The sequence below is a fragment of the Melospiza georgiana genome, chromosome 3 (assembly GCF_028018845.1).
Source record: "Melospiza georgiana isolate bMelGeo1 chromosome 3, bMelGeo1.pri, whole genome shotgun sequence".
Classification (NCBI taxonomy): domain Eukaryota; kingdom Metazoa; phylum Chordata; class Aves; order Passeriformes; family Passerellidae; genus Melospiza; species Melospiza georgiana.
The window spans coordinates 20809835-20833047 of NC_080432.1; the positions used below are offsets into that span (position 1 = coordinate 20809835).

The 23213-nt window shown below is 55.0% G+C and overlaps 1 protein-coding gene across 4 annotated transcripts; it reads right to left on the reverse strand.

Annotated features, from left to right (window-relative positions):
- Positions 1 to 703: 703 nt before the first annotated feature.
- On the reverse strand, positions 704 to 22790 carry RRBP1 (ribosome binding protein 1). Of its 4 annotated transcripts, none has more exons than XM_058021461.1 (22): positions 22692 to 22790; positions 16737 to 17438; positions 13843 to 13991; positions 13528 to 13650; positions 12619 to 12771; positions 12030 to 12148; positions 11120 to 11273; positions 9391 to 9529; positions 8889 to 9076; positions 8700 to 8737; positions 7541 to 7619; positions 6847 to 6939; positions 6419 to 6511; positions 6236 to 6316; positions 6049 to 6138; positions 5528 to 5620; positions 4555 to 4626; positions 4318 to 4413; positions 3810 to 3893; positions 2349 to 2432; positions 1799 to 1897; positions 704 to 945 (listed from the first exon to the last, which is right to left on the reverse strand). In XM_058021461.1, exons 2-22 carry the CDS (start codon positions 17416 to 17418, stop codon positions 907 to 909), a joined length of 2748 nt encoding a protein of 915 aa, XP_057877444.1. In that variant the 5' UTR covers positions 17419 to 17438; positions 22692 to 22790; the 3' UTR covers positions 704 to 906. The 4 variants fall into 4 exon arrangements, with proteins under 4 accessions (XP_057877444.1, XP_057877443.1, XP_057877445.1 ...); XM_058021460.1 differs by having other exon boundaries at positions 7529 to 7619; XM_058021463.1 differs by lacking the exon at positions 704 to 945 and adding an exon at positions 952 to 1353 and having other exon boundaries at positions 7529 to 7619.
- Between the last annotated feature and the right edge of the window lie 423 nt (positions 22791 to 23213).

A 23213-nucleotide genomic window follows, 5' to 3' on the forward strand; every position in this document is an offset into this window, starting at 1 on the left:
GACAGTAACCAAGGGGCACCACCACCACACTGCACACACAGGGACAGATTACAGGGGAGCACTAAGGTTTAAAGCAAGGAGGAATGGTCCTGTCCCCACCATGCCTCTACTGCCATGGCAAAGTGTCAATCCCTCTGCCAATCCCACACAGGGAGGCCAGCCCTGCACCAGCAGTGGGAAAACACAGTGGGAATGAAGTTTCTCCTTGTAGTGAATAAAAACCAGGGGATGCCTTCTGTGACACAGCTCCTGGCCAAAGCAAAGTCCTTCTTCAGTGACCCCAAAGCCCTACCTGGCTTGCAAACTTAAAAAAACCCAACACAAACAAACCCAACACAACAAACTTTAAAAAACACAACACAAACAAGAAAAATAAAGCAAGGACAAGCTCTCTTCACTACGTCGTTTTAATTGCATCGACACCCAGAAATCCACGTGCCAAGAGCCACCCAGCCAAGAGGCATCCTTCCATGGTGGGTCTTACTTTCACACTCCTTTCATTCAAAAAAAAAAAAATAAAAGAAAAAAAGAAAAAAAAAAAGAAAAAAAAAGGAAAAAATATATAATTATAATTGCACTGGTTGACATACAAGCACAGTCTCTTCCCTTTTCACACACTGGTAGGTTCTGCTGGAACAGGAGGGTGAAGCCCCAGTGTGGCCACAGCAGCTCCCCAGGAAATGAAGAGTTGTACAAAACAGTATGAAGATTTTCTTACAAACTGCAGTGTTTACTGGTTCGTTTTTTGGATTTTTTTTGTATGTTTTCTTGTAAGTTTCAAAACTAGGTTTTGGGTCACTAATGGCTTGTGTCTTTTATCTACAGTAAATTTAGCATAAATTTTTATTTTTAGGAATGTGTAAGGCATTTTGGTAAGTTAACTGTAAGGTCCAGGGTGAAGACTCATCAAACTGAAGTCCCTTCCTTTGAACTGTCCTCTTGCCCCTGGAGAGAAAAAAAAGAAGTGGGTTACTCAGCCTCAGCTGGCCTCACCCTTAATCTCATGGCAGCTCAAGGCCCAAAGCATTTCACAGATGGGCCAGGTCCTTGACCAGCATCTCCTGTGGTCTCAGCCTTTCCCAAAAGCCACCCAAAAATGGTTTCTGGCAGCAAGGACCACCTTGCCTCCACTCTTAAAGCCCTGCCTGCTGCACACTGCCCCAGGGCCTCCACCAGCACCAAGGGGAGGGACATGGCCACCACCAGTACCATTTCCTGAAGCTGTTCTTTCAACTTCTTCACCATTTCTCTCTCTTTGGCCAGTTGGTCCTGGGAAACCTTCAGTAGCTCCTGGAGTTTGGTTGCTGCCTGGCCCAGGTCCTTTGTTAATTTTTTCTCTTTTTCAAGTCTTTCCTACATGGCAGTCAAAAGAAGGCACCTGCCTGAGCCTCCCTTTGCCACCTGGTGACTTTTTCCCCTTCAAAACACCTCAGGCCACCTCAGATCTGCATCAAGCTGTCTCAGTGACCACAGGCCAGGGGAACACCCAGTTCCCACCTCAGCAGGGAGAACAGACAGACAGACAGACAGAGCTCTCTGTGGCTCCCTGGAGATGCTGTGGGCCAGGACTGGACGGTTTCCCAGTGTGTGAGAAGCCCAGCCTGTGAGTGTTTGCACCACACTGATGTCACCTGCAGGGATGAGTGGCCCTGCTGTCCTTCAGCCACCCTGGAGCTCTCAGCCCTCTCCTGCAGGGTGACCATGGGATGGGCCTCACTCCCCAAAGCTCAGAAATGATCAATCATGCCCACAGTCTTGCTCACATGTGACTTCTGCTGTGGTGGCACAGCCAACCCACCTTGAGATGCTGAGCCTCCTCCTTGTCTGAAGCTGCTGCGTGTTCAGCCAGCCTCAGCTTCTCCAGCTCTGCTTGCAAGCTGCGTGCCAAGCTCTGGGCCTGCAAAGTGACACACTCAGTGAGCACAGATGCCAACAGTGGCAGCATCTCCCACACAACCAGCTCCAGCCACCCTGAGTGCCCACTGGGTGTGCCCTGCTGGGTGCTGCAGACACAAAGCATTCCTTCCAGCAGGGAGATGGCATTTCTCACTTGGAGCAGCAGGAAACCCAGCTCAAGACCCTAACCCTCCAAGGAAAAAGCTGCCACAAGACATGAGGGGGTTGGGAGAGCTGAATTTGAGGGGCCAGTGATGCCACATGGCTTTAGCACAGCTGCTGTAAGAAGTCCTTCAGACGTGGGAGGGAACGTCTCACAGGGATGGCTGAGGTGTGGACAGTGATGGGGAAAAGCCTTCAGATTAATTCTTCAAATTAATTCTTGGGCTTCATTAGCAGCCAAGAATGCAGGAAGGCTCTGCACACCCTGGTATCCTCTCACCCACACCCACCTCCTCCAGCTCCCGTGCCAGCTTTTGCCGCAGCGTTTGCTCCTTCTCCGCCAGCGTTTCGTTCTGCTCCAGCTGGGTTTTCAACTGTGTTGAGGAGAGGGGAAAACACCCAGAAACAGCATTTTAAAAAAGATTCAAGAAATGAGCTAGCAGGGACATCACCAAGAGAGCTGGGCTGGACAGAAGAAATCAAACGAGAAACTTTCCCAAAGTGCAGTAAGTACAAGCATCCCCCCTCTGCTGATGGCAAGCCTGGGGCCTGGCTTAGCACTGCCCAGTTTTGCTTGCTCCTCAGGCAGCAGCATCTGAGATGTGGGATGAGAGGCATCCCATAGAGAAAATGTGCCTAGCAGGCCCCCATGCCTGGGAGAAGGCTCCACAGTTAACAGGATTAGAGGAGAAAGACAGAGCCCTGCCACTGGTGAGAGGTGTCAGCCTGGAAGGGAACAGCTGCTGCTGATGGAAGCAGCAGCTTCCCAAGCAGCTAACAGCTGCTGCTGATAGCCCAGCTGCAGCAGGAGTTATGGAGCCTCTGTAACCCTAATCCTCCCTGGCAGGGAAGGGATCCCGGTACAGCTCTGTCAGGGCAGTGTCCCCTTCCTCTGAGGAGACTCTGAACCCCACAGGGCACTGTCACCATCCCCCAAAGCTTGCCAGAGGGCTCCCAAGGGGAACAGCCCGCTGAAAGCCAACTGCTATGGGAAAGGACACATGGTTAATGCATTCTCAGCATCCAGAGGGTCAGAGCCTGCCCAGGAGTGGCCTCAGCACCCTAACCTCGAGGGGTGCAGCCTCACTGGGCTCAGATAGTAACCCCACCACTCCTCCCTCCTGTACATGGCTCCTTGCCTCACTCAGCTGCTGCCTGACGTGAGGGATGAGCAGCAAGCCTGGCTCAGTGACACATCCCTGTGCCACAGCCTTCCCACCAGCCTGCAGAAAAAGCCTGACAGATTTTTGGCTTTCACACCAGCTGGAATGCTTGGGAAACCACCTCAGTTTCTGCCAGAGCAGGACAGTTGGGCAGGCTCAACAGCTCCCAGGGGTGCAGAGCAAATGATGATGGATGGATGGATGGATGGATGGATGGATGGATGGATGGATGGATGGATGGATGGATGGATGGATGGATGGATGGATCCCCAAACCCTTGCCCCAGGGTGGTGTTTTGGTGACAAGTGTCCAGTGGTGGGCCAGCTGGGTTTTTCTGCTACACACCAGCTTGAGCAAGCCTTGCTGCTCTCCCTTCCTTCCCACCCCATCACAGGAGGAAAGACAAGCAAATAAAAATCTCCTGGCTCCCAGCAATCCCCTCTGAATGTGTGGTGCCCAGCAGCACCAGGTTTGCCAAGGCTGTGCCTCCCTGCCCTCCCTCAGCCCACAGGAAGGGTGCTGGCCCCACAGCTGCTTTGCAGGCCAGCCCCAAGGACCCAGCAGGGCATTCCCAGGGTCCCTCCTTACCAGAGCCAGCTCCTTGCTCTGCTTCTGTGTTTCAGTCTTTGCTGCCTCCAGCTGCTCCTGGGACTCTGACAAGAGCAGCCTCAACTGCCAAAGAAAGGAAAAAAACCCCAACTCCTTTTATGCACTTGGTTTAGGAACTCTTTGGCCACAGGAAGCTTTTTTATGATGCAACATCTTCCCAAAGAGGTCTTGGTGTCATCACATGCTGATGTGCCTGCTCAAGCAAATACAGCCACGGGACAGGTCTGTCTCACCTGAGCCACAGAAACCACACAGCACCTCCACAGAGATCTGTCCTGTGTCCCTGACCCATCCCCTTGCCCATGATTCTTGGCTTTAGAGTCTACAACCCAAACTGGAGCAACCATCTCCATTTGTTTTCCTCTTTCTCTGCAAAGCTGCAGATCCCTGGGGCACTTCCCGGATGCCCAGGGCACTCCTCAAATCATGCATGGGTGGGGAGTGAGGGTTAGAAAAAGCTGAAGAAGGCAGCAGCCTCCACACTTACAGCTTCAACTTCTTTTGTGTAGTTCTGGCGCTCGGAGCTGGCTGTCTCCAAGTGATTTTCCAGTTGTGTTTCCAGAAGAGAGGTGTACTCCTTTAGCTGCATGGAAAGAGAGGAAAGCAGGAGGGGGGTGATTCTGTGAGGTCCAACATATCCCAAACATGCTGTGGCTAAAGGCAAGTCAGGAGATGGGGCCTGACTCAACCCATGCAGAGACCTCCCCTCCCCAAAAACCCTCACCTGATCGGTGCTCTGCAGATCTGCTTTCAACTTCTCCACCACACCTTCCAGGGATTTCAGCTGCAGGTGTGACTGAAGCAGAAAGGGTCAGAGAAGGACACTGAGCACCTCTGGCTCAATCAGAAACTGGCTGCTGTTTGATTCCCACCCCTCCCACTTCCTCCTGTACCCATCCAAGGGGAGCTCCATGGAAGAGCTCTCCTTCCCAGGGAGGACAAGTCTAGCACACACAGGCCACAAATGGTGGAGCAAGGCAGCAGCTGTTGCCTGCAGCATTTCAGATGGCTGCAGTCATGTTTCAACACCCGAGAACCATCATGAGACCCAGCACAAGCTTCCTGCTGAAAGCACTTTTTGGTCTGGAAGCAGCAATTTTCCAATGAGGTGGCATGGGCTTCGTTATTAAGAGAGGCCAAGCTGCCAGAAAAAACACTTAAACCCAGGCTGGTTTTTGAAGAGGACTCTGCAGAAGTGTTTGGAAAGGAGGAATTCCCCTCCTCTCCACAGAGAGGCAGGATTGCTCTGGGAGCTGCCCCAGCACCAGCCGTTCTTCCCATCAGGAACAGCAGCAGCAGCCACGTCACCCTGTGCAATCCCAGAGCAGCCTCAGCAGTGCTGGCCCTGCAGGAGCCAGCAGTGGGCTGAGAAACCAAACACCTCTTGCACAACAGCCTCCCCCAGCTCCCTGCAGCCCCAGCTAACTCCAAAACCCCACGTGATGCATGGGGAGCAGCCAGGCCATGGAAAACAGCTCAGTCTCAGTTCTGCATTCAGGAGGGAAGATTCTGCATGAGGTGGGCTTTTTCTCAGCTGGCTTGTTGACAGGAGGGGCAGATTTGGGGAGAAAAGAAAGTTCCTGTGTCTCAGTGTTCACAGCTGACAGAACACTGAGGGCCACCAACCAATTTATAGCCCCTTCTCCTGGAAGTCCAGCTCCAGGAGCACCAAACCCAGCTGTGTCAGCAGCACACACCTTTTGGAGCTCCTCTTCAGAGGCTGTGAGCTTTGCCTTCCACACCTGCTCCTCTTCCTCCACGCTCTTCTGCAGGTTTCGCAGCATCCCCTCCTGTGGGCAGAGCCTCAGCTGAGCCCAAAGCTCCTGCAGCCCCAGCAGGCTGGGCAGGGTAAGGGATGGAAGCCTCAAAAGCCTCTCCAAGGATTTGGGCCAAACAACAGGGGACAGAATTAGAATCAGGTGAGGCTGGGGGGCTCCTAATCCCTATTCTGGCTCAACCAGCTCATCAGAGCCTTTGCTGTGTCTTATTCCATCACAACCAGCAAGGTTTCCAACAGAATCAGGCTGAAGAAGAGCTCTAGAAATTCACCTTTATCCTGCTCCTCTGTCTCACTGACAAATACTGCACCCCATAGCAGCTCCCCCACGACACCAAGGGATGCCCACCCTGAGCTCATGGGCAGCCTGGGCTGACAGGAGACCTCTCCAGAGGGGTTTCCAGTGGGAAGCCAACACAGTGCAAAAGGGCAGGAACTTACAGTCTCTGCGAGGATCGTTCTGTACTGCTCACACTCTGCCTGTAAAGTGCTCTGCGCTTCCTCTGCCTCTTTTAATTTAAGAGCTGAATCCTAAAAGGAGAGGGAAAGGAAGGAGAGAGAGATGAAAAGAAGAAACATGTGACCCTCCAGCACACCCTCAGCCCTCCACTTTCCAGCCATCACTTACTGGAGGCTCTGTTGTGACAATCTGCTGCTTTAGCACACCCACGGTCTTCTCCTTAAACTCCTGTAGCCACATGTCATAGTCCTGAGTTCGGAAAAAAAGAGAACAAGAGAGAAGGAGGATGCTTGGACCTCTCTCCTTGCCATGAAGAGAGGCTCTGGGGAGGGCTGGGGAAGGCTGTCCCACCTGCTGTGAGGACACAGTGACCCCTGGGAGGGCGGAGAGCAGCGTCTGCTTGGTTCGCGTCTGGAGCGCGTCCAGCTGTTGGGCCAGCTCTTCCTGGAACAGGGACAAACTGCAATGGATGGAGCTCCTGGGCACCTGCTGGCCAGGCTGACAACACTGCTCCTGCTTTTCCCCTGCCTACAGGGCTGGGGAACCAGCCAGCACAGAAAACTGCTGGTGCTGGGAACTACTAAAGCATCACTTCCAGTTCAACCATATCCTGGTTCCCCAACCATGACCAGTACCAGGGATGCACAAGAAAAATTTTGGAGAAGCTTGCAGAAGCGTTGGATCAGCACTCTTCCTAAGCAGGCAGGCAACCCAGGGCACGCCTCCCTGGTGGCTTGGGAAGCTGAATGCTTCCAACACCAGGGCAATGCCAGGCTCACCTTTGCTTTGGTAGCAGCAAGCAGCTTTTCCTCACACGCCTTCTCCACCGTGGTCAGCGCTTCCATTGCCTTCCAGTTCTTTTCCCGAAGGTCCTGTGGACACACCACACACACAGAGGGCAATGAGCCACACAAAGCTGCTTGCTGGCACTGCAGGGGATTTATTTCAAAGCCACTGCTGAGGGAACTGGGTTTGATCAGGAGTCTGTCCATAAGCATTCCTTTCCCCCCAGTCTTTCCAGTGGCTCCACACAGCCCGTTGCTCTGGCAGCGCCCTGGGTGGGACAGGAGCTCCAGAAGCAAGCTCAGGATGCCTGCAAGGGACACAGGCCAAGAGCAGGGATGCAAAGTGGCCTCCACACAAGTGACACCCCCTTGCAGTAGAGGGATAAGGAGCAGAGGAGCAGGAAGGTGTGAAGGAACCTGCTCAGAGATTGCCTTGGCCCTACCAGGGTAGGATCTCTCTGGCTTACCAGGTCCTAAACCTTCCAAGAGAACAAGGGACAGACATGTCACCTCAGGCAGCCCACCAGGGGCATTCCTGCTCTCTGGCAGATGAGGCAATTCCTCCAGGGCTTTGTGGGGCTGGAAGAGCCTCTGGCCACACCCTGGAGCCATCAGAAGGTGACCACGATGGGCTGTCTGTCACTCACTCACGATGGGCTGTCTGTCACTCACTCACATTGTTTTTCACCTTCTGTTGCTCCACTGCCTCTCGCAGCTGTGTGGCTTCCCTTTCCAAGGCTGAGAGCTGGTTTGTCTTCTCCTGGAGTCTGCAAGGGCAGGATGCAGGAGTGAGCCTGAGCAGTCACCCCCCTCACGGGCAGCAAGCTCCCGAGATGGAGACACAGCCCTTCCTATCCTGGTCTGCTCTGGCATCTACACACAGCAGGAGGAAGAGGGAGCAGGACTAAAAACCACAGCCAGGGCAATACTGGACTGGGATCTGGTTTTCTACTCCCTTACCAGCAATAAAATGCAATCACTTAACATGCTGGCCGTACACACACAGAAAGAGGAAGAAGCAAAGGCCAGGAATTCTGGCCTGCACCACTGGGGCTGCTCCTATCTGTGGCTCATTAGGCTGAGAGAGCCCACAGCTCTGCAATTTGAAACTAACATCCCACAGTCTCGAGAAACCCTAAATCAGGGCTGCCAACCAGAGAGCAGAAAGCTGCAGGTTCCCTCCACACCCTCAGATTCTCTGAGAGCAAACCAAGGTCCTTGAGAAGAACTACACACGTCTCCTGGGGGTCTCAGGACATCTCAAGAGCTGCCTTCTCTAGAGGGATGCTGGATGCTTGCTGGCAATGGGGGCACCTGAGAAATCTTCCCCCCTTGCAGAGACTTCTTGGAGGTGCCCAGCACATGGACAAGGAACAACAGGCAGGACTCAGGACATGGGAAACTCCAGTTAAATGCCAGGAAACCTTTCTGTGCTGGGGGGTGGGGGAAGAGGTTATCCAACACTGGAGCAGGAACCCAGAGTGATGGTGAATCTCCATCCCTGGAGATACCTGGGAACATCTTTAAAAAACTTCCTCTGGTTGGCCCAGCCTTGAGCAGGGACCTGCACCAGACATCCCACACCCAGCACCAACACCAGCAGAACCTCCTGCTCTGTAGGAGTGGTCAGGCTCCATGTGCCTGCCAGCAATTCAGTCCTGCTTCAGAATGGACTGGCTGTTACATGTGGCCAGCACCAGAACTAATTAATATTTTAATTGAAAATAAAGCCCCAAGCCTGCCTGGAAGGCAGGAAGCCCTCAGCCACAGGCTCAGTGCTCAAGGAAGCCTGGGACACATGGACAGCAAGTTGGAGGTGCCACTGCAAGGTGTGCACCTGGACCCACCTGGACTGCAGCTGCTTCATTTCTGCTTCATTGGCTGCCTGGAAGAGAGAAAGCACTTTGATGACCTGGCCCAGGCATGTGACACAGGTCAGCCCTTTCTGTGGCATCCCAGAGCAAAGACAACTCAGGGATTGTGGAAGCAGTGTCACCCACTCCCCTCCTCCCCCCACAATTAAACAAACACACGACCTGCAGGTCTCTGTCTTTCTCTGCCTCCCGCATCTGGCCTGCCTCCAGCAGAGCTTCAATGGACTTGATCCTCTCCAGAAGCTTTGCATTCTCTGAGCTGGCATCCTGCAGCTTCCCTTTCACACTGTCCAACTCCAGCAGCTTACTTTTAACCTCTGCCTCGGAGCTCAGCAGCTTGGCCTGCAGCTCTGTTGGAGGGAAGGGTGACAAACACAGTAGGGCAGGTGCAAACAAACCTGGACACTCCCCACCCTGCTCTGCCCATGCAGGATCTTAGCCAAAGAAGCCTTCCTTGGCCAAGGATGCTTTGAGGAGGCACAGAAAGGGCAGGGAGGGATGCAGGCCAGCACAGGAGAGGGATAGAGCCACAGACCAGCCCCTGTCTCGCTCACACCAACACCAGGCAGCCTAACTCATCCTTGGATCCATTCGTCCTGCCCCAAGTGGTTCCTCCAAGCTCTCAAAGTCTCCAGTCCACGCCATGTGGATCCCAGTTCCTCACCAGCAATGCTCTGCTGCTGCCCTTTGGTCTTTTCTGCATCTGCCAAGAGGCTCTTGTAGCTGCTCTGGGTTTTGCGGAGCTCGTCGCTGACCTCATCCAGCCTCTTCTGCAGCATCACCTCTGCCTCCCGTTGGTAAGCCTGCAGGGCAGGAAGAGAAGGTTTCCTGGAGTGGGACAGACACCCCAGCCAGTTTGAAGCAAAGCTCCATGTGTCACATAATCTTACTTTTAAGCTGTGTTTTGGGGGATTAAAGTCACCCTCCCACCACGCTCCCCCTGCGCACGGAGCGCCCTGCGTCGCGCTCACATTTTATCCCGTGCCAGCCCTCACACTGGGAAGCAGACAATACCCAAATGTGTCAGTCCTGGGCCAATTCCATGGCCAACCTCTCCTCTGGAGAGCTCTGAAAAAGCTCCCAGAGCCCCGGTTCAAACTGCCCCAGCCCAGCAGGGAGAGGTGCTGGCACGGGGCTTTGCAGAGCACAGACACCCAACCGCGCTTCCACAGGAGGAGGAACTGGCTGTGCAATTTCAGCCAGGGAATACTTTTATTTTCCATCATGGAAAGCAGCAAGGAAGAGGCTGGCAAGGGCAGGAGTTTTGAAGGGGAAGGCAAAGGGGGAGAAGGATGAGTTGCAGCTTTACAGGTAAAAGTGGCACTCTTGTAGAGGAAGAAAAATTGCTCTGCATGGAGGAGACAGGAAAAGGTAAACCAGGCCTGTCTGTCCAAGGGATGCTTTCAGCACCACCAGGAAAGCAGAGCTGCTCTGATTTTTGAGGTTTGACTCAATATCCTCAGCTCAGAGCTCCAGGTGTTACTGTGGAACACATTCTCCCCAGCACCTTCAGCACATCCCTGACTTTAGAGTCAGCTAGTGTGATTTATTTAATTAGCATTAAGGTGGGCAGCGAGCTGACAGCTCTGGAGTTCTCCCAAAAGTATGTCTAGGAGCTCCTGCTTTGAGCAGAGAGGCAGCCACTGCCTTCACACCAGCTGTGAGCTCACATCACCCTCCTTGCTCCTCACCTGCCAAAGCAGCAGGAGCCAAATGCAGCCCACCAAAATGAGAGCCACATCCTCAGGCACACAAAAAATTAAGAGCAAGGATATGGAAGGCCCCTAGCTCTAGGAACTCCTGTATAAAACTACTTTGGCATGTGCAGATAAAGGTCTCTTCCACCTCTCTTGCCCCTTCTTGAAGAGGCCAGAGCAATTCAGAGACATCCCTCACCCTGTGCTCCCAGCACACAGCTTAGCAACATGCCAGCAGGAGCACTGTCAGCATCCCAAGAAGATGCTCTTCCCTGTGTGAGTACAGCCTGCCTGCCAGCAACACACCTCTGTGTGCTCAGAGCTGTGCTTGGAAGGTGTCCTTTCAACACCCCTAAAACCCCCAAACCCAGCCACTCCCTGCTGACCAAAAAAGCCACAAGCTCCATCTCCTCCACCAGGAAGAGAGAGCAACAAGCTTAAAACCATCTGAGTTTGAGAGAGAGAGCACCTGCAGAAGAATGGGCTCAAGCAGGGCATGCTGTGGTGATGCTACACAAGGGGCACAGGGAATGTGACAAGCTAATGGGGTGGAGAGCAATCAAGAAACCTGCCAGGCAGCTTCCTTCCCAGCCATGGACATTTCTGTCCCTCCTAGCCCTTTCCATGGCCAAGTGCATGGATCCATTCAGCCACCCAGCCCTGCAAGGGGACAGGGTGTGCCAGTGCCTGCCTGACCTGCAGCTGCTCGATTCGCTTCTCCGAGGCCGTCGCTTTGATCTCCCAGCTCTTCCTCTGCTGCTCCTCTTGCTGCAGCACCTCTGACTTCTCAGACAGCTCTTTCATCAGCTTGCTGCACTCCTGCCTCAACTTGGCCAGCTCAGCATTCTGCCTGCAGCAACAGAAGCAGGGTTATTTCAGCCCACAGGCCAGCCAAGCCTCCCTGGTGTCGGTCAGGGGAAACACATCCTCCTGTGGGCCTGATACAGGACTTGAAATGGTGAAAACTTTGTTTGCCTGTTTCTAGGACTCTCCTGGTCCTTCAGGGAGGGGGTGGAAAGAGCCAACAAATGACTTTTTAAAAGCCCTGTTTCAGTCACAGGAGACATTCCTTTCTTATGAAGTAGAGGACATGGATCTGTGTTCCCAGACACAAGAGGAAGCGCTACAGCTGGAGTCCACTCTGTAATTATTTGCCTGCTGTTAATCACCAGTCATTTCAGACTGCCTATAAAAAGGAGTGTGAAATTCTTCTACCTAGCTCCTATTTGTTCTGTTCTCTGTAGCATCACTCCCATCAATGAGCTGGCAGCATTTCTTCTCGAGTTTGAGAGTATGAATCCCCTATGGAGGGAAAAACACCACAGTGCCTTCTGATGCCCTCTCCCCCCTCCACTGCCTGTTGGATCTGGCATCAGCCCAGGTGACCCCAAAGGAGAGAGGGATTCCCTGCCCTTTCACTTGGGAAGAACACCTTTGTTTCTCCTGGTGCAGCCCCAAAAGCCATTTGGCAAAGTTCTTCCTCCCTCATTCCCTCCTCCACCTCCAGCTAGTTGGGGTGTCTGTAGAAGCACCTTTGGGAAAGGGGTGGTCAAGCCAAGGTCTGCCAGAGGGCAGCCCCAGGCTCTGCTCCTCCTCCCAGCCTTACTTGCTTTCCATCTGGCTGGTGGCCTGGTTGAGGGCATCCCTGAGGATGGAGTTCTCCTGCTGCAGGCGAGCCAGCTGCGTGTTGGGGCCGTTCTCCAGCTGCTCCTGCAGGGTCCGGATCTAGAGGAGCCCAACAGGGGTTAATGCCACCAGCAGCCCTTCTGCTGCCCCTGCCAAAGCCCAGGAGATGAGCAGGAGGGACTGGCAATGCAGGGGAGTGAGTGCTGATGCTGACAGCCCTCAGGGGTGTGACATTCCATGAAGATGCTCCAACGTGCCTCTTCACCAAAGAGGTTTGGAGGGGGCTTAAAGGGATTGGGGGGGTATTTAGGGAGTGTGGGGGGTACTAAGTGGCTCTTAGAGGAGTGTGGGGGGGTCTGAAGTGGTTTGGGATGGGATCTGGGGGAGTTTAAGGGGTGTGTAGGGGGCCTTAAAGGGGTTTTGGGGGGAAATTCAGCACAGTGGCCCAGGAGCACCGCAGGGTCTCGTCCCCTCGCCCGGCTCAGCCTTCTCCAGAATGTGACCCAGGTGCCACCAGGAGCCACCTGGCAGAGGAAGGAGGCAGGTGCAGGGCTCACTCGGGGGCTCACCTTGCCCTGCAGCTGCTGGGTCTCGCTGACATGGTCCTGGTAGCTGGCCTGCATCCGTGCCTGCACGGCCACGATCTCGCGCTCGCGGTTCAGCAGCTGCTCCTTCAGCCTGCCCTCCACGGCCCCCGCCTTGGCCCGCTCGGCTGCCAGCTCCTTCCAGAAAGGAGGCCCCCAGTTAGTCCTCAGAGCACAGGGCTCCCCATTTGAAGAGGATGTGGCCTCCTAGCTCAGCAGACTACAAAGTTTAGCCCTCTTGTCGCTGCCCCCATGCCCAGGTACATTTAGCACTTACATTTCCTCCTGCATTTTGTTTTGGGCTCTGTGGCCACTGGATGCCACTGTTGTTCCATGTTGGGCCAGCTAAGAGAAAGGAGTAAGACAGCCTGGAATTTTATTTTCCTCCCCCAGGATAAATAACATCACACAACGTTTGGGGCAAAGAAGAAAAATTAAGCAGAGGGACTTGACAGCCGCAAGTTCAGCGTGGCAGGGATCTGCTCTGCCTTCAACACCCAAAAAGAGCTGGGGGCAGGGGGCTGAGTCAGGGAAGGGCACTGTAAATAGGATCAGGTTCCTTACAAAGGCACCATCTCAGCTCAGGGGAGCTGAAATGAGGGAGGATTTGCTTTTTTCCCTGAAGGAGAAGAAAGCTGCAATCTCTCACAGAAAGGGTTTTCCCTGCTTCTCCCATGGCTGCCCACGGGCACTACCCTGAGGTTCTTTGGGCTGGCACCTCCCCAAACTGCAGCAGCCCCAAGAGAGGAGGGCGGGGGGAGATCTCCTCTGCTTTTTGGGAAGAAAACAGCCAACAGGTGAAGGGTGCAAAGAGCCCCATGAGGGGGCTGAGATGGGAGCAGAGGCACATGGAGAGCCACAGCGGGGATGGCAGGAGAGGCACGCAGGCCTTACCTTGCTCAGCTCCCGCAGTTTGTTCCTGGCAGCAGCTGCATCCTCCTGCTCAGCAGAGAGCTGCTTCTCCTTCTCCTCCAGCTGCCGTTTCAGGACAGCCACAGGGTCACCCTTCTGCGTGGCCTGCCAGCATGGGGTGCACATCAGTGAGGACCAACACCTCCAGAGCCATCCCCTCCACCCCACACACACAGGGGACATCCTGCCCTGTGCTCCAGGGGAAAATTCAGCTCCCTTCCCCAGACACCCTCAGCCTGTCTGAAAATGAGGTGCCATCTCCCCCTCTGCACCTCCTGAGGTTCAGCAGAGCCCTACCGTGTGCCAGGTGTCCTGGATGATCCCTGCTTTCTCCGTCAGGATCTCGATGAGCTGCTGGGCCTCCCCCTCACTGAACACCATGCTGCTGACTGTGGACACCAGAGTCTTGTAGGGCAGGTACAGGGCCCCATCCGAATCTGTGGGTGCTGGGGAGGAGAGAGGAGGGATTGGGACTTCTGGGGACAACAGCAGAAATATTGTATCATCTCAGCAGGCTTCAAGCCCACAGCCGCCATCTCAAACCATCATCCAAACAGATTTCCAGAGTCACATTTGGTACCTCTGAGTGAGAACAGTGAGAAAATGCTGGAGATGACACCACACACGTGCTCCTTGAGTCAGCTGTCACCTCTGCCTGGCTCAACAGCTGGTGCCAGCACCTGCCATCACCCTCTACCAAACTGAGAGACCCTCAACAGGAGCTGGGAGTGCTTTGCCAGTGCCAGGGGGCTCAGACATGTCAGGCATCAGAAGCTGACCACACCAAAATACAATTTTGCTGAAGGATGTCACTCCATGCATCCTTCACACTGGTGCCAGTGACAGCAAGGTCATCTCCCACCTTCCACCACCCAAGTTTGTTCCAGCTCTTTGCTAAGGGAGCAACATGACTCCAACCCTTCCCCTGCTAACCTGGGAAAGCCAGGGAGCATCAGGGACCATGGTGCTGTTGTAGGACCTCAGTGCACATGGTCACAATACACAGAGGCTGTGGTTTAGGGGGTCCTGCACGTATCTGTGGCCCTGTGGGCTCTTTTTCCTAGAAAACCACAAGAAGGATAAGCAGTTTGGAGTCCAGTAGCTCCAGAGCCCCTGAAGTCATTAACACCAGAGTCTCCTGAATACAAAGCTTGGGATGCCCCAAGCAGCAAGGTTTAAAGAAGGAGGAGGAGGAGGAGGTGCTGCAGGTGTTGGAGCAGAGATTCTCCTCTAGAGAACAGACCCCATGCTGGACAAGGTTCCTCCCAAAGGACCATGGAAGGCCCCACACTGGAGCAGGGCAAAGGTGTGAGGAGGAAAGAGCTTGCAGAGGGAGGCTGTAATAAACTGACCACAGTCCCCACCCTCCTGCACCACTCAGGGATCGGAGGTAGAGGAGTCAGGAGGGAAGGAGTGAAGTTGAGCCTGGCAATAAGCACAGGAGGTGGTGGGGAAGGCATTGTTTTCTAAAAAAAAAAAATCTCTGTTTCTCATCCATTTTAATGGGGAATAAATTAGTTTTCCCCAAGTTGAGTCTGTCTGGCCAGTGACAGTAACTGCTGCGTGATCTCTGGTAGATCCATCTGGAACAGCAGCGCCAAGCCCGGGCAGCAGCCGTGCCTGTGTCCCCAGCCACAGCCACTTCCCAGCAGCACCAACCCCTTGTGCCACCAGGGCTGAGGCTTGGCTCATATTTTACTCATGCTGGCAAGGGCAGGGCTGCAGGACAGCACAGGGCATCCCCTGGCTCAGCCCTGGGGCCTGCAGGGACACACCAAGCGGAATTCCGCCCCTCTCCACGTGGAGTCGCAGGAGAAAAACACCCCAAGCCACTCCTGTCAGGTTTGCCAGCTGTTTCAGGGCTGAGGATGTGTCCTTGAGCACTCTGAACACCCATTTTTATCTGCCACAGAATCATTTGTTCCTTTGCATTTGATGAAGAGAGATCACAGCTGCTGAAAACACCTTGGTTAAACTGCAGTTGGCTTCGTGGCACAAATCCTACCAAGAGCTTTCCTTGGCAAAATCCCACAGGAGCAGCCAAGACATCACTCTTCACTTTCAGGACATGCAGGACTGGCACTTCATACCCAAGGGAATCTAAATTTGGAGGCACAAAACCCTCCCAAGTTAACAAATGCTAAAAGGTCATCTCCCAGCCACATTCCCTCAGCTGTTACAGCTTGGATTTAGGAATTTAGGGCTTGGATTTGTGTATTTTTCACATGGGTGCACACAACAAACCAGTCACCTCCAGCTCCCCCAAGCCCACCACCCCTGCAATACCCTCCAGGAGCAGCTTCTCCAGTCATTCCAAGCCCCATCACCGTGTGGAGATGGTCTTTAGTAAAATCCTTCCCTCAGAAGAGCAGATTCAAGGGGTTTAACCCATCTTTGAAATCCTCTTCCAAAATGTGGGTGTGGAAACTGCCAGGCTGCACAGCAGGTTTGGATGTGCTGCAGAAGGGCAGCAAGAAGGGATGTCTTTTAGTTTGGTGGGTTGTTTGGGTTTTTTTTGGTAAAGAAAGAAAGAAATCTATGCACACCACATGACATCTTTGAGAACACCTGAGAGATTTCTGCCATGTGTCCACATGGGAGCCCTTGCACAGGTCTGAAAGCACTCATGTTTTTAGTGCCTGTAATTATCACTTAAGCAAAAATATATCCCAAACTGTTCCCACTGGTACAACGAGAGGCAAGAATCCAGCAACAGAGCTGATCTTCCCCTCCCTACACCTTTTTATACTCTGCAGAGCTCAGGACCACCTGATCTTTTCCATCTCTTGAGTCAATCAAGGCACAACTTATGATGGGTAAATTTTCCCTTCCCTGTGACAGACCCAAAGTCACTTCCCTCTAATTACTCTACAATCAATCCCCTGCAGTCTGAAACTCCATCAATCCTCTCTGCTTGAGGAATCCTTCACCTGCACCAAAAGAGGAGGACATGCTAGCAGTGACCAAGTGTGGCAGAGCTCCTCTGTGCTTTAACAGCCAGGGTTCTATGGGGAAAACACCTCACCCTGGCTTTCCACCCAGATGTGCAGCACCCTGGCAGCTGTCCCTCTCCCAGGACAGGGACATGCCCCTCTCATTCACTCCCACAACACAAATTCCAGAGGAACCTGTAACTGTCCAACACCCCTGTGCTGGACCAGAGGGATACAGGCAGAGGAATTTGGCCTCACCTGGCTCACTCTTCTTCTTGGATGCAGCCTTCTTCTTGGCAGGTGCATCGTGCTTCTGGTCCTCCTGGGCTGGGAGAGCCTCGCTCTTCTTGACAGTGACAGAGCTGATGACAGGAGCGCTCTGCTGGGTGCCAACTGGGGGCACTGCCACCACAGGCACCTCCTTGGGGGCCACCTCCCGCACGGGAGAACTTTTGGGGACGCTGACAGGGGCTGGAGCCAGCACCGGGCTAGGAGCAGGCTCCACCTTTGCCACCTTCTTCTCCTTCTTCCTCTTCTCCTTAGGTGATGGGACGGGTTTCTCCTTTTCCTGGGGGACAACTGCCACTGCTGCAATGGGAGTCTCAGCTGTCACAGGCTCAGGCACCACAGCAGGCTCAGGAAGCACCTCCTTGGGAGGGTCTGCCACTTCCTGAGTAAGCTGCTGCTCTGGGATCTTCCCATTCGGTTTCTCTTCCTTTTTCTTCGCTTTTCCCTTTTTCTCAACCAGTTTCTCTTTCTTCTTTTTCTCTAATTTCTGCTGCTGGCTTTTCTCCAGCTCCTTGCGTTGCTTGGCCAAGGCCTCCTCGTAAGATGTCTCCTTCATGGAGAAGGTGGACACCAGGAAGATCCCGATGGCTGAGATCACCATGAAGCCTCCAAAGACCACAACACCCAGCGTCTGAGGGTCGTACACGTCCATCCTGCCTCACTCCTCTGTGCCTGCAAGACACCAGGACAGCAGTTAGGGGCAGCAGGGGAGGGAAGAAATGCAATGGCTTTTCTGAGGAGGATCCTCACACGGGCATCTGTGCCTTCCACTGGGAAGAGGAACACTCCGGGTTCACGTGGCTCAGCCTGACCTGCCTGCACACCCCTGAGTTTGTGCTCCTCTGCTACACTGCCCATGCACAGCGGTCCAGTTGCACCTCAGTGACTAAATTTCATCTCCAGAAGAAGCAGAGAAAAGGAAATAAAAGCAGGGAGACAGCCACAAGCCTCATTCTATGTCTAGTGGTGTGGTTTTGTATGACCCTAAGCCATATCTGCAGCAGTAAGAGAGCCCACTCTCAGACTGCTGGGAGCAGGTTGGCCAAAATCTGGGCTTTCCCTGGAGCACCTGCCCCCAGATGCATATCCAGGTGTCATCTTTGGGATAAAATATCCATCCCCCTGGGAGGAGAAAGGTTTGCAGCAGCCCTTCCCTTTCGCTGCTGAGCAGCAGCAGAGCCCACACTGCCTGCTCTGAGCTCTGGCCAGCAGGGTTCTGCCACACCTGGGGAAAGATGCTGCTATCTCCACTCCTCTTAATGGCTACTTGAACCTGTCCTGGTTTCAAATCCAACTTTTGCTGGCCCATCCATGTGTTTCATCCACCATGGCATCACTTCCACGTGGCTTTGAGGTGGTTCCCAGTCCCCCAAATGCTGCTGTCAGGCAGGTAATGTGGGAAGGGACATTTTCCAGGAGTCGCCATGGCTGTGGTTCCTCATCACTGTTACTCAAAACAGAACAAGCAAAATGCAGGAAGTCCTCAGCCACCAGGAGCTCTCATCCCCACGATTAAACTGGTGACATTATCAAATTTCCTCTTTAAGGGGGTGTGGGTCAGGGAGGGAGGAAGGGAGGGACGGGCTGGAAGGGGAGGAGGCAAAAATAAGACTAAAACTAACGAGATGAGCATCTTTTCAAAGCTCAGTGCTTGCAGGGAGACACCTCAGAGTCTTTCCTTTCTAAGTGCTGGAGCAGCAAACTTGAATCTGCAGCTCAAGGTGGGGACAGTGAAGTGACAGCTCCAGCACCCAAGCAGGGGGTGCAGGGCTGGGAGGAGCTGCAATCTCCCACTGGAGACACCCAATCTGCCTGGGAAAGGATGTTCTAAGCAGCTCTCCCTGCCCACCTCTCTGAGGTAAAGCAGCAGAGAGAGAAGCTGGCAGGCAGGAGGGCTCTCCATGCCAGCTGGAACCAGCCAGCCCTGTCAGGGCCAATTTTCTACCCCAGGGCACTGCTGGAGATCCCAGCTGATACTGCAGGCATCCCTCAGTACTATTTCACATCCACCCTGGCCATTTGGCACTTGAATGGCCTCAGCCCACTCTATCCCAGCACATCTGGTGCCAAGTCATTGCCTCCTGGCTGGGGAGCATTGCTCTGGGATGTCCCAACCAGGACAGACAGGTAATCCCTAACCCACAGTGTGAAAAGCACTGGAATTCCTCTCCCTGTCAGTAAATAAAAAGCAGGGCTGGAGAACACAAACCCCCAATCTTGTGCTGGGTTCAGGGCTATACCAAAGCACCCAGGAGCTGTTTTAGGGCCAGGACAAGGTGACCTACATTCCTCACCCAGCAACCCCAATATATTTGTAAAAATAAGCCCTTCCTGACCTCACATCACCACAGTTTCAAATCTAGATAAAAATCCACTGCTCCATCTTGGGGCAAGGGCATCCCCAAGTGCTGACAAACACATTCCAACCCCATCAGCTGGTACTGCCACCCTCCAAAGCAGCCTGATGGAGCCCACAGGGGATGGGAATGGGGTAAGAAATCCTAATCTCCACTAGGGAGGATGGATGAGAGGACAGGGGTGGTGAGGTGGGTGAGATGGCAGTGCTGGATGTGACATCATGGCACCAGAGCCGTGTGCCTGCCCATCCCTACCCCACAGGACTGTCCCCCAAGCCCTTCCAGAGCCCCATACCCTCTGTCCCTGGCAGAGAGCCTCACCCAGCTCCATGGGCTGCAGTAAAAGCTGCCTGTACCTTGCCTCCTGCTTTAAAGCCAGGCTGAGATAAGGATGTAAATGAGCACTAAAGTCCTTCCCATCGAAACAAAAGCACCCCAGCAACCCCCTCCAGACCAAAAGCAATACAGAACAAAGCAGCTGAGAGCACCGAGGAGCTGTGGACCTGCACAAGAGCCCTGGCAGCTGCCAGAGCTCCTGAGAGCAGCCGAGATGCTCAGAGAGGCCATCCAAGCTCGAGAAGGGGAACCCCATGCTGCTCCTGAGGACAGATGTGCCAGCAGAAGATCCACAGGAAGGAGAGAGAGGTGCCAGCCAGGAAATGATCCCTGCCAGCAGCAAACCCTGGTGCTGTCCCAGCGCTCATGCCCCGAGGGAGGGGCGAGTTCCACCTGTAGGGTTCCTCCTGTGGCTGGCACTTGGCACGACCAGCTCAGCAATTCATTCAGGGAAGAGCCCATCCCTTGTTCAGGGAAGAGTCCATCTCTCCAAAGGGGCACAGAGAGGCTTAAATCAAGCCAGGCTGGCCTTGGCATTTGGGGGATAAGGAAAGTCTTCCTGCAGGAACTTCCTGGTGCAGAGATGCCAGAAGTGTTTGTGCCACGGTGACAGCGGCCAAGAGAGAAGCTCTGCTTTGACATTTCCTCACCTTGCCACCTTTGCCCTTCCAAGGGCTGGAAGTTTGCTCCTGGATTTGCAGAGCAAGACACCATCCCCCTCTCAAGCACGTGCTCCCCTCCATGCTTCCCACCTGGACAAAGTCTTAGCCAGGACATGGCAAAATGGGGCACCAAAGGCAGTCTCACATGTTCAGCCTGACAGCCATGCTTTGGAGAGGCTCAAAGACTTCAAGATCCTCCCTCCTGTAGCTTCTGGTGTTCCATGGGGCATCACTCCTATGATGACATTTTTCCAGCTGCCTGGGAGAGGGCTGTGTGCCCAAGAAGTGAGGGGACACCAGCAGTCATCGGAGTCCATGCTCAAAAAATCAAGTTCACATCCAACACTGAGCACATTTACTTCCATGACGGTTCTGGAGCATCCTCTCCCACCCAAAACAGCAGAAATCATCTAATATCTCCATACACAAACTCCTTCCCCAAACCAGCTGATCCAGGTAAAGCCCTTCCCCACATCAGAACAGGAATAAGGTGAACTTCACAAGGTTCACTTGGCCTTCTCATGCAGAGGAGCTGGCTGAAATGCTGTGCTCTGACTCTTCCACTCCTGTGGCTTTTTCCTGTTATCCATTAAGCTTCCCAAAATCCCAGATAACAGCCCAAGGGACCTGATCTCCCTCACCTCCCTGCACATGCAGCCACCTCTGTTTGATCTGAGCCAAAGTCCAAACTCAGCCCTGCTGGTTTTTCACACTAAACAATTTCCAGGATGAACCAACCCACAGACATGTGACATGACAGCACCAGGGCCATGCTCAGTGTCTTGTGGTCACATTTGTCACTGACAGCTGTGTCAAAAACCAGGCTGGAACCGTGCCACCTGCTCAGCCTGTCCTCCCCTCTGTGACCATACATGAAATCCATGGGAATTCAGCATCTTTATGGCCCAGCCCCTCCACCCACCCTCATTTAAATCACCCAGGCCACACAACAGGTGGGCAGCAGCAATGGAAGAGTCAGGTTGTGCAGTAACTACAGAGATCTTATTTCTTCCCACAGCCAAAGGAAAACACATGTTATCTCCTCCTGGTGTCGACAGGTGCTGCAGACAGGAAAAGCTGCTCTTGGCAAGCAGGACACTGACCCCTGCACCCCAAGGCTTCCACTTTGCCATGGTGTGAAGGTGGCATCTCAGTTTAGAGCAAGGCAGCAGGGGTGATGAGGGCCACAGGGAGAACTGGGTGCACACAGACAGGCTCTGCATAACCCACAGCAATGCCTGCCTGTGAAGCTCCTGCAGCATCCCTTCCTCTACATATCCCAGCAGCTAAAAAAAAAAGGAGGGAAAGGGCAAGGACGAGGGAACTGGGAGGCCAGATCAGCAACAGCACTGCCAGCAGATAAAAAAACAATCACCAGATACCTCTCCTGGAGCTCTTCCCTCCACCCTGCTGCAATAGAGACAAAAATTAAAAACAAACAAGAAAAGCCTGCACGCCGTGAGCAGCTTCTGCCCACATTGCCTGTTTAAATACATTTTCTGTGTGACTGTGCACTTCCAGGCTCCCAGCAGCATGTGCTACTCCACACAGCAACTCCAGATCAGCCCATCATCAACAGTTATAGCTCGGCTTAATTGAACGTGTCTTAGTGCTCCATTAGCTCTGGCAGCAGCAGCCAGCTGGCTTGTGCTTGCCAGCAGCGCTGCCAGCTCCCTTCCTCAGCCCAGGAGTGAGAAAACAGGCAGAAAATACATGTGCATGTAGGAGAAGAGTGTAACAGCACCACAACACAGCCGCAGCTCGACTAAACTCTGCAGCGGCTGTTAGAAATTCTCTCTCCCCTCCCTGGCCCGCAGAGGGATTTCACCGGCGGTCCTCATCATCCCGGGTAGCCTCGACTCCGGTGCAGGGCTTCGACGGAGGTGCGAGCTGGCACTGCCGGCGCGGCCACTCCTCCGCGGCTCAGCCACGTGTGCAGCACACGCTCTTCCGCTGGAGCGCGGCCCGCCGGGGCGAGGAGAGGAGCGGGGAAGGCTGCCCGTGTCCCGGCGGCAGGGAGCCCTCGGCGGCCGCGGGTCCCCGCCTGGGGGATCGATGCCTCTGTCTAATAAAAGCTCCGCGCTGCCGGGTGCCAGCAGAGTTGCCTCGGGGGGGCTTAGTTAAGGAAAGAAAAGGGACAAGGGACAGCGGCCCGAGCGCCGGGACCTTCCTTCAGCGAGTTAATCAGATTAGCAATTGTCATCCGGCCGGCGCCGGGGCAGGACGGCGGCGCTGGGGCCGGGGGCAGCGCGGGGCCCGGACCTCGCCCTGCCCGCACACGCCGCCATTCCGCGCTCAGGGCCATTCATCCGCCCGGCCCCGCCGCACGGACCGGACCCCGCGCCGGGACCGCCGCCAACGCTGCCCGCTCCACACGGCTCGGCACCGGGGCCGCCGCCGCTGCCCGCGCCACACGGCTCCGCGCCGGGGCTGCCGCGCCTCGGAGCTCCCGCCCCGCTCCGAGCGCCGGGGCCGGGGGGTCCCGCGGGCAGCGCGGGGGGATCGCGGAAGCGCTGGCCGGGGAAGGGACCGGGGGAAGGAAGGGCTGCCCTGCCGCCGCCCCTACCCACCCGTGCCGGGTCGCGGTCCCTGCTCGCCGCCGCGGCCGTGTGGAGTCGTGGCACTTTCCGCCGCTGTCTCGCCGGGCTCGGCCGCCGCGTCCCGCCCCGCCCCGTGGCGTCCCGCCCGCCGCTCCGCGCCGCGCCGCGGGGCCCACTCAGCGCGGGGCCGGGCCGGGCCGGGCGGGGCGGCCGCGGGGCCCTCCCCTGGGGGAGAGACGCTGCCCCGCAGGCCTTCGCGGTGCGTCCGCCGGCCCTCCGCTGGCCCTCACGGTGCCTCCGCGGTCCCGCCGCTCGGTCCGGGCAGCGTTGGGGTCGGGGGAGCCCCGCGGAGCTTTGCCCCGGGCTGAGCCGCCGGGGATCGCTGTGCGCCGGCCGTGGCTGCCCGCCGGCCTCGCCCCGGGTGTCAGCCCCGTACCTGGGGCACGGCGGGGACAGCGTGGTGCGGGATCCCACCCAGCCCTCCCAGCCAGCGGTAGGGGGGCTGCTCTGTGTTCCTCAAAGGCTGGGTATGAGCACCAGGGAGCAGATGGG